The following is an 11,455-nucleotide window of genomic DNA, read 5'->3' on the forward strand; positions in this document are numbered from 1 at the left end:
GCCACGTGGATGACGCGCGGGGCCACGCCCCCACCTTGGGACAGACCCGGAAGCGGCGGCGCCCCTAGGGAAAGATGGCGCCCTCGGGGCTGAAGGCGGTGGTAGGAGAAAGTGAGTGCCGCCCCCTGGGGGCGGGGGGCCGGGGGCGCACGGACTCTGGGAGTCTAGCGGCGGGGAGTTGGGGACCTGGCAGGACGTCGAGCACCTGACCCTCGAGGGGGTGCGCGGGGACTTGGCTCTCCCTTGAGGGAGCGGAACAAAGTTGGGAGACTAAACTCCGGGGACCGAAAGAAATCAGACTAAGGGTGGAGTAGACAGGCGTTGGGCATGGACTCCTGGACCCCCTAAAGAATGGGCGTGGGGAGGGCACCGCTGGACAGCCAGGCTCCGGCGTCTCTAAGCCGGGCAAAGTCCGGCGGGCTGGACTCTTGGGGCCCCATGTTGCGGACCGCGGCCGGGCCTGGGTGCGCTGGTCAGCGACCCCAGCTGGTGAGAGTGCTCAGGATGCGCGTCCAGGCTCCAATGCAGATCCAAGGGCGGGGGACGCCTTGCTCTTTGCCCGGCCCCCAGGAGTCCCTTGCAGCCTGGGGACCGTGGCATCCAGGCCTCGCGGGCCTGGTTCTTTCGTGGGGGGTGGGTGGAGGTCGTCCCCTCCCCCACCCCCGGTAGTTCCGGCCTCAGAGTCTTCTTCCGCCCTGGCAGTGCTGATAACAGTGGACAAGACACTTGCTGGGCGGGGCCGCCCTGGCCCTTTTGCCCACTCCCTCCACTAGGCAGAGCCGAGTGTGGCTCAAACTCCCCAAACCCCAACTGAAAAAGGAGCCTCCTCCTATGAAGGGATTGATGGAGAGACAGGAGAGCCATTGATTCCATTTTACAAATGAGGAAACTGAGGCTGGATATTGGGTAATGGGATGACCACAGCCAGGCATGTTTCAGACAGGGATCCAGGGGTCCTGCATTCTGGTTCAGGGTAAACGATGGAGGTGAAATGAGGGTGTGGCTGAAATCTACATGCCAGGAGTACTCCAGTATATAGGGGGATGGAGAGCCCAGTTCTGGAGGCAGGTAGACCTGTTATGTGAGTCGTGGCTTTCCAGTTATTCGTTTATCTAAAGCATATTTATCTACTACTTACGCTCCAGGCACTTGCCACTTAGGTGCTGAGGGTCCTTAGGCAATTTCCTTCTCCTCTCTGAACCTCAGTGGCCCTGACTATAATTTGGGGGTGACCTCAGGAGCTACCTCAAAGGACTGAGGGGAGGAGTAAATGGGAGTTCCGATGGAAGTCCAGCCCAGGACCCAGAAAACTGGGGGGCACTGTGGGGCCAGAGGACCCCACATACTGAACCCACCCCTCATTTCCCTGCAGAAATTTTGAGCGGAGTCATTCGGAGCGTCAAGAAAGATGGAGAGTGGAAGGTAGGGGCGAGATAGAATGCCTTGTCCAAACCCATGTCAGGGGGCCCTGAATGTGGGACACCCCCCACCACTCCAGCTCCCCGAGGAGGCTGCTGGTCCACAGAGGTCACGTGGGTGGGTCTGGGTTGGGCTTGGGTAGGGTCCTGGGTCCTCTTGTTCAATCAGCTCATGAAGCTGAGAGACTTGCCCGTGGCTCCAGCCCCTTCTTGGGGACAGCTTCAACCTCTCCCACCCTCTTTTCTGTCCATTCCATCCGTCTGGACAGGTGCTCATCATGGACCACCCGAGTATGCGCATCTTGTCGTCCTGCTGCAAGATGTCAGACATCTTGGCTGAGGGCATCACCAGTGAGTGGCTACCTCAACCCCAGGCTTCCCAGCTGGGACCAGAGTGTGGGATCCCCTGAAATTGTCCAGGACTTCCAAGGATGCGGTTTCCTTTACAGACAGCCCTGATATGGCAACCCCTAGATAGTCAGACTTCCCACGCAAGGGGCTCCCTAGCTGCAACCCCTAAGGGGTCAGCCTCCCCAGCTGTGCAACCCCTTTGTGTGGAACCCCATGTGGGGCTTTCAGAGTGTGACCCCGAGAATGTGTAACTCTCAAAGGTCGATCCCCAGGAGGCGATGACTGTGTGATCCCGAATGTGCAGAGCCCTGCCCACATAGCTCTTAGTCCTGTGATCCATGGATGTGTCCCCTGAAGCTCAGGACCCTCAGGGAGTGTGCATATCCCCTCCTGCCTCTGCACCCCAAGTGTCCAGCTCCCTGAGTGTGCGACTCTGCATGTGCCCTGGCCCCAGTGCCATCCACACATGTCCCCTTTCTCTGTTCCTACTAGTTGTGGAGGACATCAACAAAAGACGAGAACCCATCCCCAGCCTGGAGGCTATTTATCTGCTGAGCCCCACGGAGAAGGTGCCTATGATAGTGTGTGTGTGTGTGTGTGGATGCGTGTGTGCGGGCATACATGTCTGTGTGTGTATGAGGGGCAGGCAGTGGCTGGGAGGTTGGGTCAGGGGTGGTCTGTCTAAGGGTACTTGGCCAGGCCTGGAGAGTGATCCACCTTCCCCAGTCGGTACAGGCCCTGATCGCAGATTTCCGGGGGACCCCGACCTTCACCTACAAAGCCGCACACGTCTTCTTCACCGACAGTGAGTGAGGAGAGCCGGGTAGGGGTGCGGTGTGGGGGTCAGGGTAAGGGGGTGTGAGGGCTGCCCTGGCCTGATGCCCCGTCTTGCCCATTCCCAGCCTGCCCTGAGCCCCTGTTCAGTGAGCTGGGTCGCTCCCGTCTGGCAAAGGTGGTGAAGACGCTGAAAGAGATCCACCTTGCCTTCCTCCCATACGAAGCTCAGGTATAGCCCAGCCCACTTCTGGGTAGGAAGTGGGGCTTCGTCACCAAGTATCCCAGGTTCCCTCAGAAATAGGCAAGGTGATAAGCAGAGAGGGTGCTGAATCAGAAAGGAAAGCAGCTAACAACCGGTGGAATGAGCTCTTAGCGGGAGTCACCTGGAGTTCCGTCTTCCTGGGCAATAGCAGGGGGGCAGCATGCAGCTCACTGCTTGTCTTCCCCCACAAGGCAGAGGGGGCTGGGGTATTCCACAAAACAGCAGTCAGGGGGCTGCCCCAGGCCTGCAAAGCAGGCTCCAGAGACCGGAGGAAGCCCCGGGGAGTGGCACATGGCCGCGGCTGGAGTTGGGCAGGGGCGCACCTCCAGCAGTGGCGGCTCTGTGTCCTCGCAGGTGTTCTCCCTGGATGCCCCCCACAGCACCTACAACCTCTACTGCCCCTTCCGGGCGGGCGAGAGAGCACGGCAGCTGGAGGCACTGGCCCAGCAGATCGCCACCCTGTGCGCCACTCTGCAAGAGTACCCGGCCATCCGCTACCGCAAGTGGGTCCCCAGCCAGATGCTGCCCTGACCTTGACCCCATCCTGCTTCCAACCTTGCACCTCTCTTCCAACCCCAGCTCCAGTCCTCACCCTGACCCCTGACTCCCATCCCTAACCCCATCCCTGACTCCCAGTCTGTGCCGACTGGCCCTCCCAAACCCCACACCCTGAGGCACCCACCCCGTGTCTGCCCACCCCATCCCCAGGGGCCCAGAGGACACAGCACAGCTGGCCCATGCCGTCCTAGCCAAGCTGAACGCCTTTAAGGCAGACACTCCCAACCTGGGCGAGGTGAGGGGGCTTTCTGGGGAGGTGGAGGGAGGCCCCAGCCAGGGTCAGGGTCAATGGCTTCATCCCCCTGCCCACCCCTTGCACCCCAGGGCCCTGAGAAGACTCGCTCACAGCTGCTCATCATGGACCGGGCGGCTGACCCCGTGTCCCCCTTGCTGCATGAGCTCACCTTCCAGGCCATGGCCTACGACCTGCTGGACATCGACCAGGACACCTACAGGTGGGCAGACCCTGGAACTTATCCTCTGCTGTCACTGCAGACCCAGGTCCCTGGGCTTCAGCGAGCGCTCACAACCTTCATGTCTCTGGCTTTCCCAGGTACGAGACCACTGGGCTCAGTGAGGCCCGGGAGAAGGCGGTGCTGCTGGACGAGGATGATGACCTGTGGGTGGAGCTTCGACACATGCACATTGCGGACGTGTCCAAGTATGTGCATGCGCGTGCGTGTGCTCGCGGGGGGCACCGGGGTTGGGGGCCCTCTGGCACGAGGTCCCCACCCCTCCCTCCCATTATGGACCCATTCTGCATGAATGCCTGTCAACGAGCCACACCCCTTTGCTGGCCTCCCCATGCCTTTCCAGTGTGGGCTCATACACGGCCTGTGTCCCCTGGCTGGCATCCCCGGGCCATGTGACTCCCCCACCCCCCAACTCTGCCCCAATATGACCGTCTCGGCACCAGTCCCCAACCTACCCCCTGCCCACTCTCACTGCCAGGAAGGTCACGGAGCTCCTAAAGAATTTCTGTGAGAGCAAGAGGCTGACCACAGACAAGGTAGGCTGTAGTGTGTAGGGTGCAGGCCCGGGGCAGGGTGGGCCACTTGGGAGGGGCGGGGCCTCAGTCTGGAGCCCCAGCCTAGACTGGGGGCCTCGGGTAGGCAGGGCCTGGCCTCATGCTCAGCCTTGTTCCCAGGCCAACATCAAAGACCTGTCTCATATCCTGAAAAAGATGCCACAGTACCAGAAGGAGCTGAACAAGGTGAGCAATAAGCGGGGACCAGGAACCTGCGTGCCTCCAACTGTCACCCTGTCTCCATCCTGACTCAGTCTCTGTTACCCCTGACTCCCACACCTACCCTGCAGTACTCTACACACCTGCATTTAGCTGATGACTGCATGAAGCATTTCAAGGGCTGCGTGGAGAAGCTGTGCAGCGTGGAGCAGGTGTGTGGGCCCTGGGCAGGGGTGGGGTCTGTATGGGCTGGGCTGGGAGTGGAGAGGCATTTCTGGGGCAGTCTGTGACTTGTGGGGGGTGGCCCGGCCTGGAAAAAAGTAGGACCTGGGTATGGGCTGGGGCCTCTGGAGAGGTGTGGCCTGTGTGAGGAGTGGGATCTGTCTCCTCTTGAGACTTGGAGTGTGGGCGTGGGGCCTGTGGGGCCAGCCCCTTGAAGAGGCAGTTTCTTGTGGGGAGGGCAGGCCCAAGGAGCTCAGACGGTAATCTGCCTGCAATGAGGGAGACCCAGGTTCGATCCCTGGGTCAGGAAGATCCCCTGGAGAAGGAAATGGCAACCCACTCCAGTATTCTTGCCTGGAGAATTCTATGGACAAAGGAGCCTGGTGGTCTACAGACCATGGGGTTATGAAGAGTCCGACACCACTGAGCAATTAACACACTGCTGCTGCTGCTGCTAAGTCACATCAGTCGTGTCTGATTCTGTGCGACCCCATAGACGGCAGCCCACCAGGCTCCCCCATCCCTGGGATTCTCCAGGCAAGAACACTGGAGTGGGTTGCCATTTCCATCTCCAATGCATAAAAGTGAAAAGTCAAAGTGAAGTCGCTCAGTCGTGTCCAACTCTTGGTGACCCCATGGACTGTAGCCTACCAGGCTCCTCCGTCCATGGGATTTTCCAGGCAAGAGTACTGGAGTGGGTTGCCATTGCCTTCTCCGAATTAACACACACACCCTTGGAAATGCGGGGCCTGTGGAGAGTTGTGGCCTGTGTGAGGGGTGTGGCCTGTGTGAGAGGTATGGCCTGTAGGGGAGGAGGCTAAACCTCCTAGAGGGTGAAGCCTATGGGGAGGAGGGGCCTGTGTGAGGGGTGGGACCTCACAGCGAACAGTGTGTAGAACCTTCAGAGACTGGTAGAGCAAAATGAAGCCCAGAGGTCTTGCCGAGGCCCATGGGGATGTCCCTGCCCTGCCCCGTCCCTCCACATGGTGTCTGACCCCTATGGCCCCCAGGACTTAGCCATGGGCTCAGACGCAGAGGGTGAGAAGATCAAGGACCCCATGAAGCTGATTGTACCGGTGCTACTGGATGCTGCAGTGCCAGCCTACGACAAGATCCGGGTTCTGTTGCTCTACATCCTGCTACGGAATGGTAGGTAGGGGGCCTGGAGTTGAAGAGGCGGGGGAGGTTGGTATACCATCATTCACCACGGTTTCTGGTGACTGTGGGAGGCTCTCACTCCTGCAGATGCCCCCACACACCAGGTACGCCAAACCCCGCAGATACCACTCTGGACCTTGGGCCACCCTCCATTGGCCTCCGTTGGCATGGAGACCCTCTGAATCTATTTTTAGGGCTCCTCCAAATTTAGCCCCCTCAACTGATTCCAGAGGCTCCTCCAATCTACCACCTCCTCTAGGATTCCCATCCAGAGTTCTAACATGAGGAATCCGCCCCCTCTGTGAGCGTAGGTGGCTCCCCCGGTCCCCAGGGTGTCCCGACTGCTGGATGCCCCCACCCCAAGCCCCTCAACCCAGAAGCCTGTGTGGCCACCTCTCCACCCTCCCCCTTGCCCACCACCACCCTGTGAGCCTCCACATAAGCCCCGCCCTCCGGCCGCCTCCAGGTGTGAGCGAGGAGAACCTGGCCAAGCTGATTCAGCACGCCAATGTGCAGGCACACAGCAACCTCATCAGGAACCTGGAGCAGCTGGGGGGCACTGTCACCAACCCTGGGGTATGCTGGGCAGGGAGAGGGCACTGAGTCAGAGGGGGGTGACTGGGGTCAGAGGGCACATCACCAGGGCGGGGACACACCAGGCGTGATGTGGTTCTGGGAGCACGGGGAGCCCTGAGTAGGGTCTGGGGATTGGGGGGCAGCAGGGCTGTTCCGAGTCTCAGAGTCACAGGAGAAGTGGGGGCCATGAGGCATAGAGCCCGAGTCCTAGTGGCGCTGCCGTGTGGGGCGTGTGGTCCACGTCCCACAGGTCGATAGCTGGGTCCCCAGCAGGGGACCCTGGGCTCCCGGAGGTCTCAGGGCCTCCAGTCCACCCGGAACACACTCAGCAGCTTCCTGGGCTCGGCTCTCAACACGTCCCTCCTCCCTCGACCTTGCCTCCGCTGCCGCTCGACTGCAGGCACCTCTCGTGTTCTCCCCCTGCCTGCCCTCTGCCTCTCTCCCAGGCGCCCCCGTCTGTCACCCTGTCCACCTCCTCTCAGTCCCCCTGTTTCTGTGTCCTCCGTCGTCAGTCCCCATCTCTCTCAGTCCTGATTTCTTCTTTGTCTCGTCTTGGTTTCATCACCTGTGTATTTCTTCCTCCCTCCCTCTTGTTTTCCTTCCTCGCTCTGTCTGCAACCTCCCCCAGCCCGACAAGCCCCATCCGTGACCTGCCTCCTTCTCCCTAATTCCCCCACCAACCCCACCCGCCCCACCTGTAGAGCTCTGGGACCACCAGCCGACTGGAGCGGAGGGAGCGCTCAGAGCCCACCTATCAGCTGTCTCGCTGGACCCCGGTCATCAAGGATGTGATGGAGGTACCGCTGGTAGGGGTGGGACCTGAGTTCCCCGATCCAGGCCATGCTCAGCCCCCTCCCTGCTCACTGTCCTAAGCCCCAGGGCTTAAGAGAAAATCCCTCATTACGGGCATCCCCGTGGCTCTGCCTGGGGTCTGGGGGCAACCCCATCCCACACTGGAGGAACAGGGGCGCATACAGAGAGAAGAGCTTCATCTTCTCTCCACTTGCTGGCCCCCTCTTCTGTCCCCCTCTATTCACTCCTGCCCCCCAGGACGCCACCTGGGTCCCGCTTTGCCCTGCCCATACCAACCCCAGCCCCACTGTGGGAGCCAAAAGCAGCAGCAGCCTAAAAGACCTGGCCAGGGACCTGGCTTCCTGCTTCCTGCCGTCTGTGTGGAGTCCTGGCATCTCTGCCTGCTTGGAGACCCCCTTATCCTTATGGATCCTGGATGCCTAGACCTCTGGGTTCCTGAGGGGTTAGGGGCTCAGAATCTTGGCTTCTCCAGGGGCTGGAGGTCCACACTCCTGGGTCCCTGAGGAGCTGAGCAGGAGCAGGGTCCTTAAGAAGCTAAGAGGCCGGGTCCTGGGTCATCAAGGGGCTGGAGGTACAGGTGGCAGCCCCTGTCTGCCAGGATCTTGGCCCGGGAACATACCTGATGGAGGAGGCTCCAGACCTTGGGCCTCATTGCCCGGGCCCCTCTCCTCAGCCTCCCTCTCCGGCCCTAGGATGCTGTGGAAGACCGGCTGGACCGGAAGCTGTGGCCCTTTGTGTCTGACCCTGCCCCCACATCCAGCTCCCAGGCTGCCGTCAGGTGAGGCCAGGGACACGCCCAGACCCACAGGAAGTAAGGCTTGGGGAAGGGGTGATCTGCTACCCAGTCTGACCTCCGCCTGCCTTCCTCGCACAGTGCCCGCTTCGGCCACTGGCACAAGAACAAGGCAGGCGTGGAGGCCCGGGCAGGGCCCCGGCTTATTGTCTACATCGTGGGTGGTGTGGCCATGTCAGAGATGCGGGCCGCCTACGAAGTTACCAGGGCCACTGATGGCAAGTGGGAGGTGCTCATCGGTGAGTGGCCAAGACTGGGGTCTCCTGGGGTGGGCAGGGGCTGGGAGCCCGACTCTCCCGCCTGTGGGTTCCTGGGGAACTGATAGCTGTGCGCCTTCTGGGTCCCCAAACCCTGGAGCCTCTGCAGGGCTGGCATCTGGGAGCCCTAGGTGAGAAGGGTTAGGGCTTGGCTTCCCAGGAATGGGGTCCCCTGGGAGTGGACCCTTCCCTTTCCAGGAGGTGAGACTCCTGAGTCCTGAGAGCCAGGGTGTTCCTGAACGACCCTCTGGGTGGAAGGGTCAGGGGCCAAGGCCACTCTCGCAGCCCCTCCCTCCCGTCCAGGCTCCTCGCACATCCTCACCCCGACCCGCTTCCTGGATGATCTGAAGACTCTGGACCAGAAGCTAGAGGGTGTCTCCCTGCCCTGACCCCCGCCTGACCTGCTGCATCCCTTTCCAGAGAAATAAACTCCCATCTGCCAGCTGGCACCCACCTTGCTTTCTTTCCAAGGGAGCCATATGGGGCCCACCTCCCTTGGGTCCCGTCCCCTGACCTTGTGCCTCAGGCCCCACCCAACCCTGTTCTTCTAGAGGGCATTCCACACTCTTAAGGTGAACATGGACTCCAAGATCTACTAGCTTCCAGGTTCCAGCCAACATCTTGGGTTGGCCTTTCCAGAACCTGGGAACCAGTGATGGTTCTCTTGGCCACTCTGATGGGACCGTCAGTAGCAGAGCGTCAACAGACCAGACAGACTCCCCAGCCCTCTGGCACTGTCTCCTTGGGACTTGCAGCCACACAGATCAGGAGTCTTTTTCCGCTTGCTAAGATCAGAACTGGCACTTGTGTGAGGACAGGAGCACGGCAAACGATGCCTGCCCAGCTCCCATCCCAGAGAGTTGGAGCTCCTCCTGCTTCTTCCTCTCCATTTCCGGCAGGGTATTCACAGGGCTTCCTAACTGCAGGACTTATCAGGGACTTTACTGGGTGGATTAGTAATGCCGGGGCTGCCACAACCCAGTCCCACGTACCAGGTGACCTACACAACAGAAATTACTCTCTCCCATTTGTGGAGAGCAGGAGTCCAAGGTGAAGGTGTTGGCAGGGTTGATTTCTTCAAAGGCCCCTCTCCTTGGCGCATAGATGGCTTTCTTCTCCTTGTGTCCTCACATGCTCTTGCCTCTGTGCATATCTGTGTCCTAATCTCCTCTTAAGGACACCAGTCGTATTGGCTTAGAGTCTACACTAGTGACCTCATTTGGATTTAATTATCTTTTTTTTTTTTGATCACTTCTCTCCATTCTGGATCATCCCTTTGATTTATTCTCCCTGACTGACACTGTCAAAGAAAAACTTTTTTGGACTGCACCGACTCTTAATTCGGAGAAGGCACTGGCACCCCACTCCAGTACTCTTGCCTGGAAAATCCCATGGACAGAGGAGCCTGGTAGGCTGCAGTCCATGGGGTCGCTGAGGGTCGGACACAACTGAGCGACTTCACTTTCACTTTTCACTTTCATGCATTGGAGAAGGAAATGGCCACCCACTCCAGTGTTATTGCCTGGAGAATCCCAGGGACAGGGGAGCCTGGTGGGCTGCTGTCTATGGGGTCACACAGAGTCGGATGGACATGACTGAAGTGACTTAGCAGCAGCGACTCTTAATTGCAGCACACAGAATCTTTTGTTGCAGTATGTGGGATCTAGTTCCCCAGCCAGGGACGGAACCTGTGCCCCCTGAATTGAGAGCATGGAGTCTTAGCCACTGAACCACCAGGGAACTCCCAACTTAATGATCTTTCTGAAAGTCTTATCTCCAAATAGAGTCACGTTCTGAGGCATAGGGCTTAGGACTCCAGCATACGAATTTTCTGGGGGCACAGTTCAGTCCATAACCCTTAGCTAAAATCAGATGTGAATTTTACAGCCTGAATAAGAGCTATGAGGCCCCTTTCCTCTGAGGGCACAGACACATAGCCTGGTCAGAAGTCTGTATCACATGGGGCTAAGAGATCCCTGAGGACACCATAATCCACTCAGCCTGGGGCAGTCAGGGAAGGCTTCCTGGAGGAGGGGGCACTTAAGAGAATGTGAAGAGAAAGTGAAGAGGTGTTACCTGGGAAGGGAGGGGGTGTGTGGAGGCAAAAGCAAGACAGCAGAATGGAGCCAGTGGGAAAGGGTCTTGAGGGGTCAAGGTCTAATAGCCACCTGGGGCCTGAGTAAGAATATGACCCCTGAATATGACCGCTGCTGGAGTGATGGGAAACTGCAGAAGGGATCTCAGCAGGGTCAGGTGGGGTCCAAGTGTAATGTGGGTGATGGGACTCAGCTGGGATGGGTGCCTGGGGAGGGGACCCTGATGGGAGGATAAGCTGAAGATCGTGACCACCCCCCTCCAGGTAGAGCACTACCCCACCTGTAATCGGAGTTGTGGCCCATCTGAGGTTGTGACCAAGAGAGTGTGGGCAGAAATGGGACACCTAGGCCCCTCCTTTCCCACCCACCGAAGACTTGGCCCTGATTTTGAGGTCACCTATCCTGTTTTTTTGGTGGGGGCAGGCTGTGCAACATGCGGGATCCCAGTTCCCCAACCGGGAATTGAAGTCTTGCCCCCTGCATAGGGAGTGTGGAATCCTAACCACTGGACTACTAGGGAAGTCCAGAGGTCACCTCTCCTTTTGAGAATTCGGAGAAATCTAAAGACACCCTAACTAGAAAAATCACACACACACAGTTTTGCAGGTGGGGCCTTGGAGAAGCAAAAACCCCCTCCAATTCAGCATTTCTTCTGAGATTTACAGGGCTTCTCTGGTGGCTAAGTGGGAAAGAATCTGCCTGCCAATGCAGGAGATGCAGGAGGGCATGGCAACCCACTCCAGTATTCTTGTCTGGAGAATCCCATGGACAGAGAAGCCTGGCAGCCTTATAGTCCATGGGGTCGCAAAAGAGTCGGACACGACTGAGCGACTAAACAACACCAATAGCAACAACTAAAACTTACGTGAAACTCCTAACAGGGCAGAAAGATGGACGTGCAAGGCCCTTGAGTAGATAGGATACAGGGAAGAAAGTGGGTCATCTCGGACCCCTGAGACATCCCGCCCTGGATGCGAGGCTCCCTTCA

The 11,455-nt window shown here is 58.9% G+C and overlaps 1 protein-coding gene across 1 annotated transcript; it reads left to right on the forward strand.

The window, feature by feature from the left end:
• Positions 1–16: 16 nt before the first annotated feature.
• STXBP2 (syntaxin binding protein 2) lies at positions 17–8,820 on the forward strand. Its single transcript, XM_019964248.2, has 19 exons — positions 17–111; positions 1,373–1,422; positions 1,688–1,769; positions 2,262–2,338; positions 2,496–2,574; positions 2,672–2,775; positions 3,163–3,311; positions 3,517–3,601; positions 3,691–3,821; positions 3,920–4,027; positions 4,318–4,375; positions 4,514–4,579; positions 4,684–4,764; positions 5,785–5,923; positions 6,399–6,508; positions 7,210–7,305; positions 8,014–8,099; positions 8,196–8,353; positions 8,675–8,820. Exons 1-19 carry the CDS (start codon positions 75–77, stop codon positions 8,758–8,760), a joined length of 1,782 nt encoding a protein of 593 aa, XP_019819807.1. The 5' UTR covers positions 17–74; the 3' UTR covers positions 8,761–8,820.
• The last annotated feature ends 2,635 nt before the right edge of the window (positions 8,821–11,455 follow it).

This window comes from Bos indicus, chromosome 7, assembly GCF_029378745.1.
Source record: "Bos indicus isolate NIAB-ARS_2022 breed Sahiwal x Tharparkar chromosome 7, NIAB-ARS_B.indTharparkar_mat_pri_1.0, whole genome shotgun sequence".
Classification (NCBI taxonomy): domain Eukaryota; kingdom Metazoa; phylum Chordata; class Mammalia; order Artiodactyla; family Bovidae; genus Bos; species Bos indicus.